We start from the raw sequence: 26,100 nt of genomic DNA, 5'->3' as shown, positions 1-26,100 counted from the left end.
CTATTTTTTTAGACTAATAAATCCCCTCTTATTTCTTACATAATAAAAATCAGCAGTATTTTTCATTATGTCTGTTTAGAAGCAAAGTTTCTAGAACTAAGAAGACGAGTAAAGGTGATTCATTTTACAGGATTAAGTTATTAAACTGGGGTAAGTTTAGTCCTATGCAGAAAAACAGGCAGGGATGTCTTAGGATCTCTGAATTGGTAGGAGTCTGAATGATAGTAAGGGTCTTGTAGGTCCATTACACACAGGTATATTTCATTATAGGATTCAATATATAACGGTTCAAATATCCCTCCCTGTGTGTGACCTATATGAAAGCCTCTACATTGTTTAATCCCATCCTTTCTGCCCACTTTGTTCAGATGCTCCCAGCCCTTATCTGAGTTGTCTTCCCCCTCACTGAAATGATCTTAATGCTTATCTGAAGCGTCCACCTTGGGAGGAATTTGTGTGTGCTTGAATGCATGTACGACTCTCAATGCATGTATAAATGTGAACGTATTCATACTTATATATAGATACATGCACCTTTGTGTGCATATATAGGGAGATAGAAAGATAAGTAGGCAGATAGATGGAAGGCAAGCAGGAAATCCTGGCCTCACCAAACTGAATACCATGGGAAGATCCCAGGGAGCTTACTAAAATCACAGTTTCACTCCTTGTTATTCATACAGTTTTCCACGCCTTAACAAAGTGAAAAATGGTGTCAGACACCTGAAATCCTTCCACACGTAGTGGTTATTGGAAGCTGTTTTGCAGTGTCATGTACAGCATGCCCCATAGCACCTCATGTAAATAAGAAGAGCTAGAATGTGTTTAGCTTCATTGCCAGCTGGGCTTAGGGTGATCACTCAAGACCTGAGGACTTCTTGTCAGTGCACTGTGTTAAAAGTCATGACAAGCCTGCAGAATTATTGGCCTCATTTGCTGTTGTCCTAAGCTGGCACAACTCCATTGAAGTTATTGAAATTCTACTAATTTGTATCCACACCATATTTATTTGGCCTTTTATTTGTCCAGTTTGAATCACATTTTTGGCCGCCTAGGAACATTATTGCTGGTTCAATCATCTTTCTCCCTAGAATAAAGGTAGTTACACAGTTAGGGAGCCAAGCTGAATATTTTCATGATATGCGTGCCAGATCGTAGTAGAGCTGTCTCAAGAACCACAAACAATGCTTTGGCGTATGTACGCCTTACATGTCAGTAGTCTAAAACCTCATGTAGCACTAACAATGAGTTGAAATCTGGAGCCAAGGACTTTTCTCACACATACTTTGTGTATTAAGGCCTTGATTCAGTGAAACTCTGAGGCTCATCTGCACGTTTAAACTTTTGTACATTTAGTTACTCCCACTGACTTTAGATTTTAATGTCCATGACTTTACAAGCCTGAATTTAAATGCTGCTTCTCCTCTGAACTTTATTGGCTCTGAACTAATTGTCATTAAGTATTTTTTCTTTATTTTACAAATGTTGCTATGGGAGAGAGAATATTGAGAAGCACACGGTTTATTCCGTATGTTATGGATCTTTGTGTAGAATTTTGACGTAGGTACAAGTATTCCATAATTCTTACAGCTTCACCTGCTAATATGTTTGGTTTTGAGAAGCTTTAATACTTTCATTAGTTTCTTTGATTGTATCAGCAAGGGCCTTTTTGTTATTCTGAAATGCATATTTTAGAAAAAATGTAGATCAAAACCATGTTGCCATAGTTCTTGTTTGCAGTTTGCTTCAGAACAGAGCTTCAAAGGTCTGGAGGGCAATTAAACTCTTTGAATGCAAAATAAAATTAAACTATGCATATTCAATGTAACAAAATGCATGCCAGAGACCAGTACCCAGAAGAAATTGCCATGTAGGCTTTGTAGTCGTGGCCAAAGCAGAGGTATTTTTGCAGTGGGTTTTTGAGTGCGTATGTTTATGTATGTTTTGTTCTGGGAACTTTCTCTATTGAAATTTGCATTGACAAAAATCCTGACTTCTAAACTCATCCAGAAAAGAAGTTAAAAGAAAGGAGAGAAAGGCCTGAAACAGTAGTAGTTCTAGCTGATGAAAAGCATGTTTTTCCCCTAATGTGGAGGAAGGACTCTAAGTTTAGGGTTTTTTTCAAGCAGAGCTTCAGCTCATCACTCAGCTTGGAAGTATTTCCAATTTATTCAAATACAAATTGACAGTAGAACTGACCTCAGAAAGAAGAGTGCTCATTAATAAGCATTTTCAGGACTTTGCCCTAGAATAAAAATCATGTCAGATTTTTCTCCAGATTAGCTGTAACAAGTGAAATTACAAGTAAGCCTGTGTTTTAGGTTAGTAACACTCTGTGTGCCTCCGTCTCATCCCATTGACTTTCTAGTCTTGCTGTTTCTTTGGGCTTTGGTTAATCTGTAAGCTCCATTCTTACAGGATGTGTTAGGGACGAAGGACCTTTTCGATTTTCTTCCTCTGGGAGCTGAAGTAATATCCAAAATTCGTGTGCCTAGCATCAGCCACTACCTTTTACTACAGATAACCACAACTTAGATACCTGTGGATGCAACAACTAGACTTAACAAAGTCTGATGTATTCTGCCTGGTCCTTGGGTCATGCCTGAGTCAGATTTTAAGAATGTATGAGAGAGGGAAGATACTGCAGGTTTGTATCTTCCTGAAGTCTGCTTGAAATGAAATTAATTGCTCTGTGTTTCTTCTTGGATAGTATTGACTGTGCTGGGATATTAAAGCTCAGAAACTCGGACATCGAGCTGCGCAAGGGAGAGACAGATATTGGTCGGAAGAACACACGTGTGCGGCTGGTCTTCAGGGTTCATATTCCACAAGCCAATGGCAGGACCCTCTCCTTGCAAGTAGCCTCCAACCCCATTGAGTGCTGTAAGTAGTAACAAACATCCTTGTTCTTGGCATTGTGCCACCCCACATGCCATCTTTGTCCACTGGCATGCTATACATGGATTTTGCTTTACCTGTCTAGTCAGTGAACCTGAATTTTCTTTTCAAAAGCACATGGTTTCTGTTGAAGAGTAAATACCTGTGTCTTAAAACAAAAAGCGTAGCTTTGTGCATTGATTTTTATAGGAAACGATGCACTTAAACCTAAAGTAGAGGGCACTTTAACTAATAGTAGACCTGGGGGTGACAAGGCTCTTTTTTTTTCTTTTTGGTGACTCCCTGTCACATAGGCAACTGCTGTAGGAGTTTTGGAAAACAGCCATCATGTCCTATTAATTCTCTTGTCTCTCCATCATAAAGCAAAAACCAGCAAATTAAATCCCAACCCCTTTGATGAGGAGCTAGCAGTATACTAAAGCTGACACACTGGCACAAGCTGCTTGCGGCTTCAGAAAACCTCCAGAAACAAGGTTTCCACACTGGAGTCTCTTTGATTGAGCAGGCTGCTTTTCATCAGATGCACTGGAGCACCCTCCAAAGACACCTAGATCATTCTTGCTTCGTAAGCCTCGTCAGCCTCCCACACACAAAACAAAACCTATTTGCTTTGTGCATCTTCAACACTCCAGCATAAGTGGTGAAAACTGAATTTCAGTCCAAGTCCTAATGCTAATTTGTTCAGCTGGATGGACCGAGACAGGTTTTTAAGGTTTTGTTGGATTACATAAAGTAGATATTTCTGATGCCAACAGGGTAGGGATTGACTTAGCATCTGGCAGGTATGTTGGGGGTGAGCTCTGGGTGGGAGAGCAAAGCGCACAGGAAGGAAGGCTTGACTATCCCTATCTCCACATATGCTAGAAGGTTGTGTCTGCACTTGTCCACGCATCATTACCAGGCTAGAGTCCCACACAACATGTCTGGCAGAATTTGATCTCTTGGAGACATGGGTCATTAATAGCGAGGCTTCTGGAAAGAGCAACCCTGCATTCCTCTTGCAAAAGCAGTGGCATTGGTGACATACTTTTAGACCAGTGACAGTACTCCTTCCTTTTGTTTGGGGTAGCACCACTGCCCGTCTAGTAGTCCGAGTCTGCAAGAGAAGCAGAAATTGTAGGAAAGGGTAGTGCTGTTAGACGAGCAGTGATAGCTTCTCTCCTTCACTGAAATTCATTTAGATAAACAAATGAGCATTGGTAATGGGAAGGGACGTATATTAATATGAGCCTAGTTATTTATGAAAAATAGCAGAGCTGCCTTATCTATAGGAGTATATAGGTATAGGAATAGGAAGGTATATTTCTTATCAGGTAGAGTGGCAGAAAGCCCTGTCTTATGTCCAGGACGTATATGAAATTAATAATTTCCCCTTTGTTTCTTATTCAAGGGCAAGTTCTAGGCTAACAGGCAAAGCAAGAATATGTGATGAGTCATGGTTTCATCCTGGTCCTGTTGAAGTTGATGAGAGCTTTTCAGTTGCTATATAGCAGGATAAGACACAAATTGAATACATCCTGAGCTGGTCTGTGCAAGGGTGCCAAGCTCGGGAAGACACTAAATATGAAGTTTGGATTTGTATCAGTGAACTGCAGTTCTGAGGGTTGTGTAATGAGCAAAAGCATGGTACATTCCTACTGGAGGAGTGGAAAACAGGAGAAAAAATAAGGGCTAGTGTTATTTCCAGTGCAGAATGTGGAACAAGCTGAGGTCAAAAACTTCATGCATCTCTTAGTGCATGTGACACCAGGAGGAACCATGTAATCTGGATAAAATGTCACGTCATTCCTTGAAGCACAGCCATGCTCACTCTGTGTCCCAGTTGGGGGGGATAAAATACGTGCCACGAGAATACCGGATCCTGTTTGCATGAATCCACGTGTGCTTTGGCACTCAAGTTCTGATGGAAATATGCACTCTAAACTGGGAGCATCTGCTGGACTGTGGGACCCATGGCTGCTGCTGCTGCTGCAAGACAGTTTGCAGAATTGACAATACAGTGTATAGTGACTGAAATGCATTTTGGACATAGATGGTCCATCTTGTCACGTGTTTCTTATAAATACATGGCACATATATTATAGATACCATAAATTGAAATTAGTTAAAAGAAATGAATTTCATTAAAAATACACTTTCTGATATAGTACAGATGAAGCTAAGTTTTAAAACACCTTTGTGAGCCTTTTGAATCTGTACTGCTATGTTTGATAATCCTATTGTTTACGATCAAGGTGTTTGAAAACCAACCATATTTCCTGCAAACCTTCTGACCTTTCTTTGTTTCTATATCAAAGTGAGCTTATCTTATGAGGGTAGGCATTAGGTTACTTAATAATGCAGTATTTACTTATTTGTGTGTGTGTGTGATTGTGTTTGCTTTTCTATTATTTTTTTAAATCTCCTTTATAACTCTTCAGCTCAGAGATCTGCCCAAGAACTGCCTCTGGTGGAGAAGCAAAGTACAGACAGCTTTCCTGTTATTGGAGGGAAGAAAATGATACTGACTGGCCATAACTTTCTGCAAGATTCCAAAGTTATCTTTGTGGAGAAAGCACCAGGTATGTCTTTTCAATCTAGACTCCAGTCTGCCTTTTTTCCTCAGTTTTAAAATCTCTGCCAAATGATGAAAGCATAAATATGGTAATGACATTTTCTTCTGCACATAATATGTTTTCCATGTCACAGGGCAAAGCTGTGAAAGCGATCGGAGCCGTGCCTTATGCTGAGGTTTCACACTATGACAGGTGTAGTTACAGGTAGACAATAGCGACGTTGAAAGTCAACGTTTGGCATTTGTTTCTGTAGCAAACTGTGGCTGTACCCCATAAGATCTGTGAAAGGAGTTCGAAGCCTCTAATGACATGTCCCCATAAAACCTGCAAGATGGTACATCATGCTGAATCTCTGTAATTTGTGGAAGAGGGAGCAGAGCTGCTGCTGGTTGGCTGTGTGTATATACCTGTGTTTGCTTCTGTGGCATTCAAAACTGGTGGCATTTACAAGCTGCTGTCTGAGGAGGGCTTGCAGTGCATTCATTCGAAGGGTGTTTCTGGCTTACTTTGAGGACTGGAGGAGGACTGGACACAACTGACACCTCCTCACCCAGCACTGCTTCTGCAGTCCATTGCTGTTGGGGCTGTTCCTCCTAGGAAAGGGTTCCAGGCCAGGCTGAAGCAGGGCAAGCAGCATGGGGTGGGAGCTGGGGCTGGAGCAAGAGGTGTCTGCACAAGTGGTGGTATGTGTGCAGGAGCAGTAGGTCACAGGGTGAAAGTGCATAATGCAAATGCCCCCCGTGGGAAAAGGTGGTAGGAGCAGAGCTGTGAGTCAAAGTCAGGCTCTGAAACGAGATCATTATGGGTAGTTTTGAATCTTGTTTTGGAAAGGGTTTCCGTGGCGCTGGCGCAAGCCACGGATTCCTCAGCTGCCAGCTGAAACCCCCCTGAACTTTAGACAGTCTTGGGAGCTCCTCACGCTGCCAGCATTGGCTTTGACACTGAGCCCATTTAACCCTTCATTTCCATAAGTTTCCCACAGAATTCTCCTCCCCATGGCCCCCACCAGCAGCGCAGGAAGCAGAAAGGGATGCCGGGGTGAGCAGGGAAGGTTATGGAGGCAAAGGCATCTGAGTCTTTGGGCTCAGTGGGCTCAGAGGAAGAGCAGAATTCCCTGAAGTTCACCAGCAGAGTCCTGGTTTGGTGAGGCTTCAGTCACCATAAGTGCACATGGGGCAGAGGTGACCGAGAGCCAGTCAGCACCATTCCTGTGGCCCTCAAGTACTACATGGTTGGGCTGTGGCTGTGAGATTAACAGAACACTGTTTTTGTTTCTGATGAAGTTTAAACAAAAAAAGAAAAGAAGGTGGTATTGCAATTAAAATCATCTGAACTCTGCTCTGCATGGCATGAGTGGAGGGAAAAATGTGACTGTCTACTTTATATTTAAACTTCCTTTGCTGCAGAGAAGTGAGTTAGCGTGACATGTCAGGAGCAAAGTCCTCGATCTGTCTCATTACAGGAAGGAAACCATGTTAATGTGTGCTTTCCTTCAGATGTACTTTCTCTCCTCTTCCTTTCTTAAGGTGGGCAAATTTTGAAGTATTGCATCCCAAAGGATTATGATGGTGATGCTGTTCACCCACCAGCAGATACCACAGTGTGAATTTGGACACTGTCTCCCTTTAGCGCTAAGTACACCAAACGCAGATGTTCACTGTATAGTTTCAAATTACAAAAATGCAAAATAGAGCCAGCCTTGTACTTCTTAACCAGACAGATACCTCCCTTAAGCAAAGGGAATTTGAAGCTGCCCAAAGACAGCATAAAGATAGAAAATAAATTATGTGACGTTTTCTTAACATTGTGAAAGATGAAGTGTACTGCTGCACACACTGTGTGTACTGATGAGGGAGAAAGTGGTCGAAAACACTTGCCTGTCACCCTGAAAAGCTCTTGGGTATCTGGGTTGACAGCATGGACCAGAAGTCAGTCAGTGAGCTGCTATTATTGAAGAGTAATCAAAATCATTAAGCTAGTATTGAAAGGTCTGATTTGAAACTGTCCTGCCTGGTTTTAGTAGCCTAATGGTAGATTTGTTGCAGTTGCAGGGCAATACTGACTCATGGAGGCACAATGCAGGAGCTGAGCCTTTAAAGTCGAGAGTGTTCAGCATCTGCAGGAGCTGCAGTTGTGTCACTAGGAATGGCACACAAAAAGCTAAGTTGCTGGCTGATCCAGGCTGAGCAATTTCTAGGGCTTCTGTGATGAGTTATGGGCTACACTGGCAAACACAGCTCAGTGCATTAAAAGCAACTGAGCACGATGCATCGCTGTCTTAGTGGCAGACTGCTCCAGCTCCATTTTTGAGCAGGGTATTTAATCTCAAATGAACAAGCATTAGCAACCTTCACTTTTGTAAATCAGCACAGCGTTTCTTTTCCTTTCAGCTATTGTACATCTATTAAAGTAGGTCAGGAAGGGGAACACCAGAAGAGTTTCTCTTTCTCTTAGAAAGCTAGTTATGAACTTCTGTGATTAGCTGGAGACATTCATTAGTTTTGCTGCTTTTGTTTTTGATTTCAAAATGTTAATCACGTTTGTAGTGGGTAGCAGCCAAACACAGCTATTACAAAGTAACAGATCATAGGAATCACTGCCCCCATGAAGAGAACATCTTTTATATAAAATTTAGATATTATACTGCATGAGCTCATGTCTTCGGTCCCCACTCAGGCAGAGTCCCCAAACTAGGAGGCAGTCTCTGAAAGCTCATCTAATTCCTGCTAGTCTGCGTACTTAATTGGTTAATGCAGAGTTTGAAAACACTTTTTGTTTGCTCTTTTTCCCCTCCTTTCTGTCTTAATAATTTCTTTAAGTCTGCTGAGTGCATTGTGATCCACTGAATGTTTTTCCAAGCACAAGTCCCAAACTCTCCATCTTCAGGGCTAGTCCTCAGCTGTTCTGGTCTCTGGAGGAATGGCATTATCCTGGCCTCCTTGCGTGGGGAGTCAGTCTGTGCAGTGACTCATACAAGAGGGAATCCCTGAAGAATGATCAAATCAATCCTTCAGCCGGGGAGGCAGCAGCTTGGTGCGTTCAGCTTAACCCCTTACTTACTACTGCCTGCTTTTTAGCTGAGAAGCACATGAAACAGAACGTAAGGTTGCAGCCCTGTGACTCTGCACGTCACAGAGAAGGAATAAGGCGGCTGAGAGATGGAGGGAAGACACACTGAAAAGACCATGGGAGGAGCACTGTGAGGACCTCCCCTGAAGAGAGGACCCTTCAGAGTGTGGTCCAGTGCTTGGTCAGAAGGCAACCCTTTGGATAAATAATGAGTCTGTTCAGAGGTGGACTAAAATTTGCTCAAGCCTTTTACAGTACCATAAAAAAGTTCTCATGTTGAAATGAGTCCTTATTTTACAGGATTTTGGTCAATGTTTTATTGCTTGCACATCAGACCATATTTTCCAGTGATGAATGATGGTATAAAACGAGTGTCCAAGAAATCTAGTGGTAGTAAAAATGTCAAGGCTGAATGTGCTTTGAGAGGTTCACTTTCTTAAATTCAGGATTTCATTATACTGGGGAGTTCCACAATGACTCTCTTACAAACAATTGTTTTTCTTACCTTTCACTTTCTGTCTGTCTTTGTAGTCATGCTTTTCTCTTCCTGAGTTTCAAAAGGGTCTTGTGAGATTGCGTGTCATGGTTGTTGTGTGGTAGGTTTAGGACATCCAGTACTAATCTGTTTGTCATCAGTAGAATTAGTACTTTCTAAAACATATAAAAGTCTGCAGCTGCTTACCAGCAAAGGCCCTTGATGTCTGTATGGAGGTATTTGCTGTAGAGGCAAGGTGTGCATTTTAGTCACAACAGTAGATGAAGCGAAGCTGATGTTAGCTGTGGGAGGATGTGTTGGGCTAGGAGGCCCAAATGTTTCCTTTCTAACACACGCATCTGCAAGAGCACAGATCGTGATCTGGAATTCTAATAAAAGACATTGGTTTACTTACTTATCTTTTTAAAACTTCTTATTTTGTTTCTAGATTATAAATGTACCACGACATAAAAATCTTGAGGGAAGTTTAGAAAACGCAGAGGTATTTGGAGAGTATGTTTTAAGGACTATATATCTGTTAGCTGCCTTTTTTTGGTAACAGCTTCTGCAAACTGTGTATTGTTTTCAAAGCTAGTTTCTTAAAGGTAATGTGAGTTACTGATCACAAAGCAGCACAAAAGCCTAACAGAAATGACCAGACTTCTGGCTCCGAGTGTATCAGATTATGATTAGTGATCTATAAAGTAAGTGTGGTGGAAAAATCCTAGTTTCACTCAGTTTGCAAAGTATTTCCTGTAACTGACAAATGAAAGCTTACTGATAAGACATAAAGCAAATATCCCTAGCACCAAAGCACAGGAACGTTGTGGGTATGTCTTATTGACATACCATAGGATTTTGCAGAGTTGCCCAGGATGTTTGGGGATTTAGAGTCTCACACTAAGGTCTGAAAGAGTTAATCTACCCTGAAAATCACTCCTTGCTCAGAAATTGCTCCTTGCTCCTATAGCTAGAATGGTTTTGGCGCTGGAACTAGCTCAAGTATTTCTGAACTTCATGGATTTGGCCAAGTCTAGACATACCTAAGAGATCAGGTTAAACTGACTGAAATTTTCATTATTAGCACGTTGCAAGCTACGGGAAGAAATAGCTATTTAGTGTGTTGTTATTAATTGTCATTCAGTTGGATTTCCACTAGTCAAGTTAGAGCTCCAAACCCATTTCTCTGGTTTTGTGCTTAGTAACCAGAGGTCAAGGCAAAGTTTTAAAGAGCAAAAAGGCAGAGATGTAACACCCAACTTCACTACAGGAATAGCTTCTCGAATAACACTGACTTTGAAATTCTTATTCTGAATTGTTGAAGTTGAGGGCCATCTTGTCCTGGTCAAAGACCTGCCTTTGAGCTTTTTTGTGACACATGCCCCTCCCTCAAGATGTATCACTCTCTTTGATGGATGTCAGTGGAGTTCATGATTTGTAATGCTGTATCTCTGAGTAACTCCAGGCTTACACACTTCAGGGGATTTGAGCATGTTAGTAATTACTCAACCTTCAAATCGACAGTGATCCTAACACCTACACACTCCGTAACCTAACTGCATAATATCATCAGTTATTGTGCTCAAAGCATTTGAAACTCAAGTTCCCAACAGACAGAGAAGTAAACAACATCTAAGCAATGTTTCCTCCAGGGATTTTTCTCTTTTTTAATACTGTCAAACAGGGTTCTTAAGATTTAGTTACTGCTTCAAAGTGTTCATTCTGCTGTTTTTATTTTGTTAAATGGATTTTTTTATCAAAACTATTCCTTTTCTCTGCTGGAGCAGGTTTTGCTTTTAGCACATGAAGGTGCTGATGTGGCATGATAATGGTTATACTAGAGCAGATGAAAGATAGCTGAGTGAAATCACTAAGTTTTTTTGTGTTTATGCCAAAGGTAATCACTCTTTTCTGTAAGTATTTCAGATGGGAAAACTTACCGTTTGCCTCCCATTAGACATGTGGTCAAGAGTGGTCAGCCAAATGTTTGCGCAAAGTAAATATGATATGGAAAAGAAGAAAGCTGGACAAATTTAAGTGTTTCACAGGTTTTTTGTTCCTCTCAAATTTCACTGTCTCTGGCAAAGATTACTATCAGTTGCTGCTTTAAGGTACAAATGTCAGTCTGAGAAACTCAGTTTTGTTTCCGCCATGTTGTGTGAGCAAAAGTTACCTTGCTGTATATAGCAGGTAGCTCAAGTGCAGTACTTTAGCTTCAAGGAAAACTTATAAAAAGTTCTGGAAAATGATATGTTCATGAAACATTTGATTGGCATGTGGATGGAACAGATGCGTTAGGGAAGCATGTGGGCTTCTTGGTTTGACTCAGCTACGCTTTGGAGCTCAGGGTTTGGAGTCTGTTTTGACGTGATGTGATGTGATGTGATGGGGAGACGGGTGACCTGAGCCTTGGCAGAGCTCCATTTGGTAAAAGATCTTACATTCTCAGAGATCTTTCCATTGCTCTTTCCATTGCCAGTAGCAGTCACAGTTTGGGGGGCAACTGGCCAAAAAGGGGTCATGTTTCACACTGGTAATCATACTGTAGCTCACATAATAAATAAGCAAGGGGCAGAACTCCCTTTCCCCCTCCAGTCAGATGGACAGATACTACGTAATTTTGTCTTTATCTGTTTATCCAAGTCCAGGACACACGTTCCAATTGGCAGTGAGCGGCTGCACACTGACTCATGCGCAGTGAGGCTAAAAATTCTGGAAACCAGAGAAACTGGAAATTTCAAAGGCATAAAAGTTGGGAGCACAGAGTTCATGTGAAGGTCACTTGAACCTATTTCCTAGAGATGTATTGATAGCTGAAGGGGTTGCTGGCCACTGCCCAGAAATAGATATCCTTGGGCAAATAATGTCATCAAATGGTGGAATCATTTGATGGTGGAACCCTTTCACACGCATGCAAGAGGAGTGATGTAGCTTGTAGGAAATGTCAGCACGTTTCAGGTTTTCCTGGCTGTTTAGTCTAGGGAATGGTGGAGACAGAATGGGACAGCAGCCATACGCATGAGGTGGTATCAGTGGCAACAAGCCTCATCGAGGCTGTTGCTCTCACAGTGAAGAATGAGATCAGTCAATCACAGATACTTGCTGTGGACAACAGAGAAATAAGGAATAACCATATGGTCTCTAGTTAAAAGTCACTTGTCTGAGTAATCCTGTAAATTTTTAATTATTACAGAAAGTGTGACTGAATGCTTGAAATTTGTCTTTTCATGTCTTTGGCAGACTAAGTGGCTTCAAGCAGCCCTATCTGTGCAATCAAAGCTTTGTCTCTTTTATAACTATCACAAGTTTTCAGATAGTTTTTACTGTTACTGTTCCAGTAGAACACTCTGTCCAAACACACAGGAATTTACAGCCCTTACCAGAGCACTGAGAGTCTAATGAAGCAATCAGTGCCTAAAGACAGGAGGGGAAAAGAGGGGGTTGACTTTGTGTGGCTGCCAGGTACCCACCAAGCTCCGCCTCCTCAGCAGGACAGGGGGCAGAAAATAGGATGAAGAATCTCATGGGTCAAGATAAAGACAGGGTGATTGCTTACCAATTACTGTCACAGGCAAAATAGACTCTGCTTGGGGAAGATAATTTATTACCAATTAAAAATAGGATAGGGTAGTGAGAAACAAAGACAAAACTAACACCCACCTTCACCCTCTCCTCCCATCCCAAGTCAAACTTCACTTCTTCATTCCCGACTTTTACCTCCTCCCTGAGTGGTGCTGGGGAGCAGGGAATGGGGCTGCAGTCAGTCCATAACAGCTCCTCTCTGCTGTTCCTTCCTACCCGCACTCTTCCTCTGCTCCAGCTTGGGTCCCTCCTGTGGGTGACAGTCCTTCATGAACTGCTTCAGTGTGAGTCATCTCCATGATGTTCAGTGCTTCAGGAGCAGACTGCTCTGGTGTGGGTCCCCATGTCCGCAGTTTCTGCCAGGAAACCTACTTCTGCATGGGCTCTTCTTCACAGGCCACAGCTCCTGCCAGGAGCCTGCTCCAGGAGCATGGGCTTTGCACAGCCTGCAGAGTAGATGTCTGGTCTGGTGTGGTTGTCTCCATGGGCTGCAGGAGGAGAACCTGCTTCACGGTGGCCTTCTCCACAGGCTGCAGGGGAATCTCTGCTCCAGTGCCTGAAGCACGTCCTCCCCTTCCTTCTTCACTGGCCTTGGAGCGAGAATGTTTGCAGGGCTGTCCCTCTCACATATTCTCACTCCTCTCACAGCTGTTACACAGCATTTTTACCCGTTCTTAAATACGTTGTCAGAGAAATGCCACCAGGTTTGCTGATGGGCTCAGGTTTGGCCACTTTGGTCAGTTTGACCAGCTGGAGCTGGCTCTGTCCAACATGCAGGCAGCTTCTGGCACCTTCCCAGACGACATCCCTGCAGCCCCACAAACCAGTACAAGGGGATACTTCCTGAGTACTTAGTTTCTGGGGAAATGTCTAAATCTTTTGGAAAGCACAATTCATTGTCTTTTGTTACTTCCCTGACATCATTAAGGGCTGGTTCGTGTCTCAGGTGGGCATCACAGGAAGAGTGGGGAGAACCGGGGGGAGAGGAACATGTTCAGTTTAGGTCTGTTGAGGGACTAAGACTGCACCTTCAAAAGCAATGTGTAAGAAAGTACAATGACATTTAAGAGAAGAATAGAGAGATAAGACATTTCCAAGGTGTACCTTGTTGCAGGGAAACTGATGCCAAGGCAGATAATCAGAGGAGAAGAGGAGGGACCTCTAAGATTGAGCCCAACCTTGGTGGACAAGAGAAACAAGACAAGGTACATGAGAAGGACAATGAGATGAAAAAAATAAAAATACCTCTCAAAAGCTTATTGTTTAGACTCTGCTAAAATGTTGTGTGGGGTTGCCATAATGTGATGTCTCTGGAAGATGAGAAGTTGCGGCCATATAAATAAAATGAAGAATTTTTGTCTTAAAAAATAATCAAGAAGGAATAATTGGAAGCATTTGGATCAAACTTACATCTAAAGATGAGAAAGAAGATGTAGTAGCTGTAGTACAGGTGGTGGTGTTGGCATCCCACACAGAAGAAGTAGAGGAAAGGAATTGTTAATGGAAGGAAAATTTGGAACTTGGTTTAAACTGGCTGTGAGGTTTGTTACTCCAGCAGTCTCTGAGAAAATATGAGACAAATTAGACTGAAGATGGTGGACCAGGAATATTTTACTCAGTTTCAGCTTCAAAGTCAGAGGTTCAGCCTACTAGAGGTTCCCAGAGCAAAGTAAAATTGTGAAGACAAGATGACATGAATGTAAACAAAGACAGAATAAAGTATTGTCATGACTGCTAGTGAATGGCTGTGCTGGGTGTGCTTGGTTCAACTTGCCTGCTCTAGAGAGATTTTGCAGGGATGTCAAGCTGCAGTTTTACTTGGAAGTTGAGTATCTTAGACCTGGAATTACTGAGACTTATTAAATGTAAAACCCTCAGACCAACAGTAATTTCAATAGGGGGAGGTGCCAGAAAGCACAAATTGCATAACCAGCTTCCATTCTCCTGAAAATAGGATCTGGCAGGTCATTCCAATGATTTTGGCTCAAAATGAACTCGGATCAGTCAGTTGTCAGCACAGTACCTCCTTTTAATTACCTGGACTAAAATTACAGTTCATTTGCAAACACTTGATCTCAGAATAATTAAGCCTGTTAGACATACTTTGGTAAAAGCAGCTAAAAAGGCTCACCATTTACGTAAAGTGAGTCCCTCAGCTTTTGGCTTGCCCAGCTGAGCAACCAGAGAGGAAGCGCATGTCTGGCACAGATGCCAAAGTACTGCAAGATACAGTTTGTCCTGGATTTTTATCACCTAATTGCTGCATGACTTTTTTATTGCTAAGTTCAGGTAAAAAAGAAAGAGTAACTTGAGAGCATCATATGCATGACAGACACACCTATGTTTACATAATACTCAGCTCCATACTGAAAAAATATATAGCTGAAGGAATGGACAATATCTCTATGCTGCAAAAAATGCTTAGGAGGAGACACAAACAAATATAGCAGCTTTGATGTGGAAATAAAATACATCAGCTATGCATGAGCCCTGCTGCACATGGACTGATGCATGCCAGAAGACATGCCAGGCGCAGGGAACAATGCTATCGGGGAAGTCTCAGTATCAGGGAAGCAGGAGAGTAGGCTGTGAGAAGGGCAGAACAACTGGGGGTCTTCCTGGAGAGGAAGAGAGAAATAAAAGAGGCAAAAATCATACCAGCCGTGTGGTCTCATAGCAAAAGTAGTGGAAGAGCAAAGAGGAGATCAAGATGGCTGGAGGCAGATGGTGATGAGGTGCCGGGCAACAGGCAGGCCACGGCAGCATTGGGAATGGTGGTGAGAGGTGGAGCTGCTCTGCAGGTGACTGTGGGCATGCACACGACCGGGAAGCATCCTGCTCCTTCAGCAGGTCTCAGGAGTGAAGTGCCACTGGGGGTGGTTGAAAAAAGGGTCCTGGCTGTTTACACCTCGGATATTTATTCTCTGCTCCCTCTGCATTTCTGAATGTTTTCTTGCTGTCTTTCTGCCCTATCTGCCTGCCCTGTCTCCCATGTACATCCCATGGCAGGCTGCTTGGCTGTTGGTTCATCCTTATAGCCTTTCCCTTGTAAATGCCTTTAAAATGTATGCTGGTGTGAAACATGGGCATAGACTCCCATCCACAGATTAGTGGGCTTGTTGGTGGCCAGCTGGGGAAATGTTCACAGCATGATGCCTGCAAGACCAGCCTAGGAAACTACTTTTCGCCTCTTTCATTGCCAGCCCAAGCCCAATGTGTTCTTCACCTGGAAGCTGGTAGCATCTCTTCACACAACTGGATGACTCGTAAGTCTGAATGACAAGATTTTGCCTTAGTCTTCATCCTTTTCTCTGGCTGGAAATGCATCCTTTCCTTCTGGACGTATCACAGATCAGTTACCTCAGTGCTGTGAGTGGACTTCCAGGGAAAAGGGGCTGGGTGCAAATGGACAACTTGCAAATCCATCACTCCTAAGGGATTTGAATATGCATTAACAGGGCTGAATAGGAAGGTAGACAACCTTTGCAGAACACCTCAAAATTTCACTGTATAATCATTCTGCATTGCATCTGTGCCCTGCCTGTTGTGGACATGTTAAAGTAATCTGGGATGTAGTATAGGCATTATTGTTTAAGGTAATCTCACAACACATTAATCAAGTAGTGGGTTCCTTTGGGAGAGTAGAGCTAGTTTCACCATCTTACTTGCAATATATGAATGTAAATACAGATTTACAGTCTAGCCAGTGCAGTCAAACTGTTGAGCCACAGGTGGGAAGAGTATAAAATGTACACTGTGTACAGGCAGTGAAATCCTAGATTATGTCTATTCTTCTCATATCTCAAGCAAACACAGGACTACTAAAGAATATAGACTACTTTAAGCTCCTGTAGTAAAGTGAAATCACTTAAATATATCTGAGCGCTCCCATTATGCCTGTTACATAAAGGCAAGATTTAAGTGGCTGCCAGATGTTATACCCTCATGAGTTTCCAGGCTTAGGATTTTTTGGTACTGTGCATTCCTTCCTTCTTGCCATCCATGGGTCTGCAATGCAAGTCATGCTGTGAGCTTGCAAACCCCTGGCACTATGGTTGCAGTTCCCCGCGGTAGGAAGGTAAACCCAGCCCTGGAAACCCTGTAGGAGTCCTGATGGGCATTGAGGAGGGGAAGACTGTAGAAAACTTTATTTGAAAAGTCTTTACAGGTCTTTGTGTTGCTCTTCCATGCAGAAATTCTGTATGTTGTAGTCTGCTAGGTTTTATGGGTAAATAACCGATGCCACTAGATTTACACAACTACTTTTTAGCACTGCTTCTGTGTAAAAACAGGCCTCCATAGTGCCTTTTTATGTGGAAATCTTGTAGCTGGGTGTGGTGGGGAAGCCGTTCAGTGACTCATACTGTAGGGAATTCCCTGATGAATTAGAGTATTTTTACTTCTGGACTTGTGCACAGTTTCCTTTAACGCTGGAGCGAGCGGCTGATAAGAGCAGACTACAAAGGCCCATTCACCGTTCAGCCACTGCATGTTGAAATAGGGTGTTTATGCTTTGCAGAGCTGACAATCCACCCCACATAACAGTAAGTTCATGGTATTGTCGTCATTAGCAATCCCTGGTGCTCCAAGTGTCACAGTGCTGAAAAAAACCAAGGCTGAAGCGGCTGGTGGTAAAGTGCACCCGAAGCAGGGATGGCTATAAATAACATTGATCAGTCTGTAAATGTCAGGCTTCCTGACAAAACCCAGTGTCTTTGGCTGGTGGCAGTGCTGATGGCCACCCGTCAGTGGAGCACCGAGCCCGGACACATCAGAGCCTGTGTGAAACAGGCTCCCCAGGCACTTGTGACACTCCTGTGCTGCCTCTTCAGGGGAGGGATTCAAGGATACTTCCTCCAGCCCTTGGCGTGGGTCCCGGGTGAAGCCTTGGCTGTGTCGGGTCAACCACTGCTGCTGGCACCAGGGAAGCGGGGCACTCCTCCATGGACTCTGCAGGGCTTTTGCACTGTGGTTCTGTGCAGGGCACTGTTATGTTTTTATTTCCCTTTTGTAAAAAAAAAACAAACCAAAACACAAAAACCCAACAAACCAGCAGAAAACAAAGCAAATCCAATATATTACCTTGACACAACTTTCTAGCTATATAAAGAGATGTCTTGCTGTTCAAAATATCACACTGTAAATGGCAAAACAAAGCCAGGCATTTGGTTTGGAGAAGACACTTCTTATTGCTTGGTAAAAAGTAAATAGTGAAATGGCAGGGAATGAAATAAGATCTTTGGAAAAGCTGTTTTCTCCCTTTTCCCTTTTCCTCCCTGCCTCCTCCTCTCCTTCCTCTCCTGCCTCCATCTCCCCCGCCTCCCTGTATAACAACTGCCCGTTTGGGTACGGTAATTCCAGAGAGTAAACTTTAACGGGAATGCCTGAAATGTGTCTGCTTCAGCTTTGTGTTATGTCTGTAATTTGAATTATTTGCATTTTGGAAAGGTATAAATTGCTCTGGTGTACTTTGGTTGGCCAGCAGCCAGGAGGGAGTTGCCTCGGGCCCCGAACCAGGCGGGCTGCTGCAGATGTGGCAGGCTTACAATGGAAACTTTTGTGGTCGAGCAGCCCTCACTCCTCCAGCACACGCTGACAGGAGGCGGCATCCCGCCTGCTCGCCAGGGTCCCCGGCGAACGGGCACTGGGGCAAAACCATTCTCTCCAACATAGGCAGATTGTCTTGAGGCTCCAGACTTCTACAGATGGTTGCGGAGCCGTTATTCCTTTCTCTCCTTATTTTTTTTGTATTTTTGAGGGTTTTTTTTGTATTTCAGCTGAACTGTATAAACCTGCAAAACATGTTTACTGTAAGAGGTTGACGTAGTGGTCTAAGGTTTCCCTCCTGGAGCTGGTCCCAGTCCGTGGGCGTTGAGATTTCCCTCTTGGTTCACCAGACGTAATATGAGGAATTGTCTTTTTTTTTTCCCCTTCTTTTTTTTTTTTTCTCTGTCTCTTGCTTCATAACAACTTTTCCTCCCTGTGTTTTTGTTAAATGAAATGTCACGAGCTGTTAATGAGTTGTCTATTCCCTACTTCTTGCCTCTCTTCCCCTTCCCCTCAGTTGCTGAGCAGCAATGGTCTGGACAGTCTCAAGGGAATTTCTTGGAGCAAAACCCGTATTGTTCTTACTAGCTTCCAAAGACGAGCCATGGCTCTGGATTTTTATTTTCCTAATAGTTTAGATTACAGCATTTTAAATATTTCTGAACAAACTCTCTTTGTCATCATAAAAATTTCAAAAGCGCATAAAGGCAGTGCTGCGTGAAGTAATTGAAAGATTAGCTAGAGATGGAGTAATTTTGAATTTTACTGAAGTATCGGCAGGAAATAAAAACCAGAAACCTGAATCAGATCATTCCTCTTGCAAAGCAGAAATTAAACACAGCAAAAAAAGCTGAACTTCTGGTAATCCATTCGTGAAGGCAAATTGAACACATGTTAACTACTAGTCTGGGTGTCTGTAGATTGAAAACAAAAAAAATCCGAAACACCAATGAACCCCTTCCAAAGAAGAACAGCAAAATGTGTCAGTGCCAGTGTTATGATAGTGTTATATTACTTTTAGCACTGATTGAATTAATTGGGGGGGAGGGGGAAGGGGGTGAGGTGGAGCTACAGAGGCTCTATAGGGAGAGGGCTGGAGATGAAGGAGGCTGCTTCCAGACAAGGGATGTGTCCTGGCTTGCTGAATTTCAATCAGTTTTTTTCTGCTGACAGCTCAGGGGAAGCATCTGTTGGATAAATTGTGAAGTGATCGCCAGTCCTCCCAAGAAGCCTGCTTCAATTCTGGCGCTCTCCGAAGGCATCGTTAAGGAGACTCGAGCACAGTCTGGCTGCTCCTTCTCTCTCCCCAGCTGAACGTGGCAGTACCAATTAAAGGGATTCCTTTTCCAGGGTCACAATTTAAAATGTAGGAAGAAGCTAAGGGTGGATCTGCTAATTGTTTCCTACAGAAAGACTTGCCAAATCCACTGTGCTGTTTGTGCTGCAGCTTTCACATTGCACTTCTTTCCATACATTTAAAAGAAAGGGGTTTTGGACATTAAAACAATCGCCAGGGCTAGTCCCTCAGCAGCATTCCTTTCACAGTAGGACAGCTGTACACAAAAATGTTATTTACAGACACTTGTAATAAATCAGACAGTTCTAAATGCGTCACCTTCATCCTGGCCATGAAAGTGAAGAGAGAAGAAAAAGTGCATTCAGTCTTTCTACCTTCCCAAGAGCTGTTTTTCTAAGGCAGGTCCACGTCTATGTGACGAAGTTCAAAATAACTAATATTTGCATTTGCATGTCCCGATGCTGCAATAAAGGTACAAAAGAGATGACATAAAGTCTCATTTTCCTTTCCATTCTGGTGACATCTGACAATGGTGCGACTCAGGAAGCTACATGTATTCCCACTGCCCAACTTAGCAGTCTGCTTGTGGCCTTCCATACACGTTTGTGTTTTTCTAGGCTTGCAGAATGGAAACCGTATGTTTTGTATTATTTTTCTGGTTTCTGTTGAGTTTTGAAGCCGCAAGGAAGAAAAAATACCTGTTATTGACCAGTGACTCCTGTATCAGTGAGGGATAGGAAAAATGACTAGATAAAACCAAACAAAAGTCCAAAAGAAAGGTCCCAGAAAAAGTGATAGCTGTGGCTTAAATCCATGTTTGCTTGAAAACAGAAATTTAGTAAATTAGGGGGACCAAACACACCACTAGAAGCAGCTTCAGAAAACTCTTAAGTGGGACCACTGTAGGTGAACTAAACCAACTTTAAAATGAAATCAAAAGCTGTATTTCCAAGCCTGTGGCTTTGCCTTTTGATCCAAGAAGCAGAATTATGACAAGCCAAATTAGGAGTATATTAAAATTAAATACTTCATGGCTGAGGAGCTTCTTTAATACTGCTTGTTTTGTTTTGTAGGGATCAAATTTTTGTGATGATTTGTAGTGATTCAGATTTGTGTCTGAAAGTTTGGGAAACTAAGGTGTAGAACAGTGTTTTGTCCAACCTAGTAGCAGAATAAACTCCTGGTGACTTTCCCTCATTGCAGTATTATGCGCTCTGGATTGTTGTTCCCCCCCTTCAAAAAAGTTAAGTAAGTGGACTCCCATCGCTGGTTACCCAGATGGTGTCCTGATTGGGCAACACTTGGACAATGCGTTTTGAGAGCTGTTTTTCATATATGCAGTGCCCCTTCAAAGAGATTTTTTTTGCAAAAGTCATTCTTTTGTTGGCTTGGGAGAGGAAAAAAGGACGGAACTAGATATCTTTTTCTTTTGTCTTTTAGATGGTCACCATGTGTGGGAAATGGAAGCCAAAACCGACAAAGAAATGTGCAAGCCAGTAAGTCTGCCTTAAATATTTTAACATCAAGATAAAAAATATATATTGCCTTCTCCAGCACTGTTGCTAAAGAGGGATTTCCAAGGTTCTGGCACTGAAACAGAACAAGTACTTAGGCCTCCCCTCCTGGAAATCTTTCTTTAATGGGAGCATGGGGTAAAAAGCCTTTGTTGGAAGCTATCCCAAAAGTAGGAGAGGCCATTTGGAAAAAATTTTTTCATTGTCCGGGATGGGCCAGCCCCATCTGCTCATCTTCTGTCTTGCTGGGTCAGTTCTTCCCTTTGCTCCCAAAGCAATTTCTAAGCATTTTCCTTGGCTTTTGTCTATCGTCGGCAGAAGAAATGTGAGTCCCCTCACAGGAGATCAGCCCCATGGTTGGAAAAGTGTGGTTCCCTCAGTCATGACTGTAAGTGGGAAATAAGGCCACTATTCCACCTCTGCAGGAATATGCAACAGTTTGTTAGCTGCAAACCTGCTGGAGACATGCAGGCAAACAATTCAAAGACCTGAATGCAGGCCAAATGCTAAGATGAGCATTCCCTTTCATTCTTTCAAAAAAGTGCCAAGGGAGGTTTTGATGGTCATAGCAGATTTCACTGTGCATTTGTGTAAGCTGATGCCCTAGCAGCTAACTTGTTCCTTAGCCCCGTGCTGGAGCATTTGTGTCTTTACAGTGGAAGATCATCTACACATCTCCAGCCCTGATTCCTGTAGCACTAGATGTTCTTGCAAGATCTCCTATCCACAGAAACTAGCATGTTTAAAACTTCTGAGTTGTTACATGAAAAAAACATTTCATTGTGGAAAACGGAAGTATCTGAATAATCATATGCCTGTTCTAATTCTCCTTTCAAAGGAAGTTGTGTTAGGGTGACATATACTGGGGATGACCTGCCAGCCAAGCAGTTGTGCTTTCTCCTCCTGAGTTAGGACCACAATTTGATTGTGGTCCCAGATCCTTGTCACAGGCAGGAGGCACAGAGCCTTGTCTGTATGTAGTGTCATATTTGCTGTCAGAAAGGGAAGAGATGAAAGGTAGTGATTTTGAAAAGACCTGAACCATGCTAAAATCTTATTTTACTACTTCTGAAAACTTTGGCATGGATACTGGGGTGGTGGGAGGCCATCCCTGCCCACAAAGCCCACCACTTCCCTTGCAAAGAGTGTGTTCCTCCTTGTGAGCCCAGGCACCTCCTTCTCGCAGTTAACATGTGAATCCTATTGTGCAGCTTGACTGCCTTAATTGTGCCTTGACTTTCTGTTTTGTTGCTTTTGCAGAATTCGTTGGTGGTTGAGATACCACCTTTCCGCAATCAGAGAATTACCAGCCCTGTTCAGGTCAACTTCTATGTCTGCAACGGAAAGAGAAAGAGAAGCCAGTACCAGCTTTTCACCTATCTTCCTGCTAATGGTAACAAAATATATCTTTGCTAGTAAAAATTAGAGATAATAATGACTACTTAGATACAAGGTGCTGATAGTTCTTTAGTAACTTGAGTAATTTGAAGATATACCTGGTACTATGAAATGAGAGTGAGAATCAAACCATAAGCACTGCTTTCTCTGCTGCCCACATAAGAGACCTTCTCATCAGATTATTTTCTTTCATAGTGGTGCCAGAGAACTGTTGGAACAAGGACTTTTTCTGGTTTGAGGAGCTGAAGAGCCCCAGCACAAATTCACCTGTGTAGCCACAAACTGTGAATGTGCTGAGCTCTCTGCTAAGTTGCTGTTAACCCTCAGTCTCACTTTGTGTCCCCAGAGCATACCCTGCATTTGAATAATACTTCTGAATTGGCACAACAACATTATTAGCATGATGGGCCCTAAGCTGGAGGTGTGTGGGGATTCTCCTTCCAGTCATCATGTACTCGCTGTCTCTCGCAGGGTGAAAATACTGCTCCAGGCTGATGCTGCTCTTGGGTAGCGATGAAGAGCACAATATGGATGGAGATCAGAGTGCTCCATACGAAATGCTTCATGTATAGGAAATGTTCAGAAACACCTGTGCCAGATTTTTTTTGAAGCTTATATTGGTGGCTCTGAAATGACAATAAAGTCACTCTTGTTAGCTGAATTCCAAGCAGGCTTGTATGAAGATTTTACTAGCAAGTAAATTTAAATTTCTTTAATTTGAAATGGCTCTTTTTCTTTTTCTGGGGGAAAGTAGGAAAAACGGCTGGTTGTTTTGTTGTGGTTGTTTTGGAAGGAAGAGAAATTAGAAAAATTATTAGCTTCATGCTTTTTTTGTAGACATTCCAAGAAAAAATAGCCCTTCTGAGGGAAATTCCCACAAAGCAATACTTGAGTCATGTCACATGATGACAAGAGACTTGCCAACTTTTTGCAGGTGAAATCCCATAAAATACATGTTTGGAATGTCACCCAGTTACCTTGCGTGTGCTCCAGACTTTTATCAGGACTTCAATTAAAATGAAAGTACAGGAAACCTTACACGGGCAACCAACTGCTTATTGCATGTGCTGCATAACTGTGCTTTGCTGAATCACCTTACTTATGCAAACTTCATCCCCAGTGGATATGTTTGTGTGTATTTAAAGTCTGTTCATCTCTCAAATTGGAAAGGAAAAAGTTGTTGTTCTCTTGCACAACACTTTTCAGCAACAAAAATCTGTTGTAGAGGCCAATAGGTATTGCCTTGCCACCTACACATAAGTATTTCAGATACATGCCTGTTATTAACTGCTGTTTATTAAGTGGCATCTTTCTTTTCCAGCCTTTACATAGCCCATTTTTTAATATTTTATTCTAAACTGTGGAAATAGTTTTCACTGCTGCAGAATTGGTTTATACTACCACCATTCTCAGTTTGAAATATTTGATGTTTCATTTGGTGTGAAGAGATGGGAATATCTACCTGGTGATGAAAGGCAACAGAGAACCAGCCTAAGCTTTATTCTGCAAAGACATCTTTAATTATGGTAATTTTTGAAAACACTGGGAATCTTTTTTAGTCTGTTTTGCTGATCTAAATTCATGTGAAATATTTTTGTTTCAGTGTAGGGAAACCTGAAAGAAAAAATTCAACACCAGGGCAGAGTAAAGGGAAGCAGGTATTCATAGTAAATATGCCTCTCCCCCCTACCTTCCTGTTTGGTTCTCCACTCACGTTCTCTTAATATATATGTATATACGCATATAGATAATTGAAAAACATCTTACGTTCTTTGCGAACTTTCTCATTAACAGTGGTAATAGTGAATGTGCTTCTGCAGCCATCAGAATTAATAGTATAGTATGTTTTTATTATGCCTGTGTTGTAGCTGTTTTGCCCTTATATTGATGGTGGTTGTTTCCATCGTGCCTTTCAAAGGTAGATACAATCACCTTGACTACATATTGAGAAACTATGAACAATGACTGAATCAGTCATTTACGCTGCTGTATTTCTAGGAGTCATTTTAGGATGTTCTGCTTTATTTGATTTCAGTCACAACATTCTTTTAATGTTTTGAGATATTACAGAAAACTTAAGTTTAGCTCATGAAGAAAAAAATACTTGCGTCAACAACCACTGCGTGATCAGTGTACAAAATTGTAAAGGAGATACCCTCTGTTTTGGTCCAGGTAACAGTCTGTCGCTTGTTTAAACAAATCCAATGAACATAGAAGGTGTAGGGTTTTGATGTCAGATCGATCATCAAGTGTAAGATGTGGTTTTACACAAATCAGGTGGTATCCTGTAAGCTTTTTCTCCTTCCATGCTTTAGTACTAGTCAAAATGCTAACATTTCAGTACATACCATAATATTGCAGGTATTTCTGCATGAGGGATCCTTTAAAAGCTGCATCATGCACAGTAGACATTATTTTACAGCTTAACTGGATTGTGCCAAAGCAGAACACTGTATATGGATTAAAGCCTTGGTACTGTGTGAGCCTGCTGTCTGTGCTCCTGGAGTGGATGTGGGAACATGCAGATGGTGCAACCAGTGGGAGAGCCATGGGCTCGCTGTGTTGCTCCCACCCTGACCACAGAACAATAGGGTGGTTTTTTGTCCTGTAGCTCCTATCTCTCCTCGTTCCCTAGGGGAGAACAGCCAGTGGATCCAGGGACACGTGGACTCATTCATCCCATCTCCTATGGATGGTCCTATAGCATCTCCATGGAGTACAGCTCTGTGACATGAAGCCAGCACAAGCTGCGCTATCCAGCAGTGCTGAGGTTTCGCCGCCATAAGGCCTCTCCTGTGCTGCAGAGATTTGGCAGTATTGTACTTTTTCTCTGTGTTAACCCAAGTGTTTTGCAAAGCAGGGGCTTACTTGTTGAAGATGAGTTCCTGCCTCAGAAAGAGGAAAAAAAAATGCTGTAAAAATTAAAAATTTACTGCTCTGTAAATGAAAACTTTAAATAATGAAACAAAACAGAAAGTAGAGGCTTCACAAATGGGGGCCAAGGTCTGGAAAATGGGCTTGCTTAAGTCTTTGGCTTGGGACAGACCATAAACCTAAGTACTTGCAATCTGCTTTTAACTGAAATTTTGATTTACTGTTCTACTGAATTCAAGCAATCTCAGAATCCTGTATTAGCCTATATTGTGCTAATATAGGCTAATAGTTCTGTTTCATACAGAAATTACTGTAAAGTCGTCTTTTTTTTTAGCATTGCTTCAATATTGCACATCGCTGTGCAATTGCGTATCAGTTTTGTCCTGGAGCCTGCAGACTGTAGGCTCTTGAGACTCCTCCCCGGACATGCCTGGCACAGAAATATAGGTAATTTCCATACCATTCTGGCACAGGTGAATTCCCGCAGCTCATATTAAGTACTGATACGTTTTGCATTGCCACATCCCATCAGAATGTGAGGAGGAGGGCGCATGACCGGACGCTGCAGTTAGGAGTCTGAGACACGCACAATGAGCAGATGCTTGGATATTTGGCTTTTTAAAAAAAGCCTGCTGCAGCTCTGTGCAAGCGTGCTCTGCAGCCCCACTATGTGCAGCAGAACACTTTCGGAAGATCACTGGTGAGCCCTGCACTTCTGGACCCTACCCTCTAGAAAAATGCTTGGGTTTCATTTCTGGTTATGAGAGTGTATCATTTTGCTTCTATGCATTTGTTATACCATTGGCCCATATATGCGTTTCAAAAAGGAGTTATAGTCTTCTGCAATCACTAGATGTAAGCAGTAGCATTTGAGATATAAACTAATCTGGA

The 26,100-nt window shown here is 42.4% G+C and overlaps 1 protein-coding gene across 3 annotated transcripts in view; it reads left to right on the top strand.

Moving 5' to 3' along the window:
- NFATC1 (nuclear factor of activated T cells 1) overlaps positions 1-26,100 on the top strand; it is a gene marked incomplete at its 5' end in the record, with an annotated part of 115,872 nt that overhangs the window by 48,389 nt on the left and 41,383 nt on the right. For all 3 annotated transcript variants that reach the window (XM_080610311.1, XM_080610313.1, XM_080610312.1), the window contains 4 exons: positions 2,711-2,883; positions 5,319-5,459; positions 20,864-20,919; positions 22,198-22,330. In XM_080610311.1, the coding sequence (XP_080466437.1) occupies positions 2,711-2,883; positions 5,319-5,459; positions 20,864-20,919; positions 22,198-22,330 (503 nt within the window). The remainder of the gene's footprint in view (positions 1-2,710; positions 2,884-5,318; positions 5,460-20,863; positions 20,920-22,197; positions 22,331-26,100) is intronic.

This window comes from Psittacula echo (assembly GCF_963264785.1).
Source record: "Psittacula echo genome assembly, chromosome: 2".
Classification (NCBI taxonomy): domain Eukaryota; kingdom Metazoa; phylum Chordata; class Aves; order Psittaciformes; family Psittacidae; genus Psittacula; species Psittacula echo.
The sequence above is the reverse complement of the archived record's forward strand: the minus strand, read 5'-3'. Positions and strand labels throughout refer to the sequence as shown.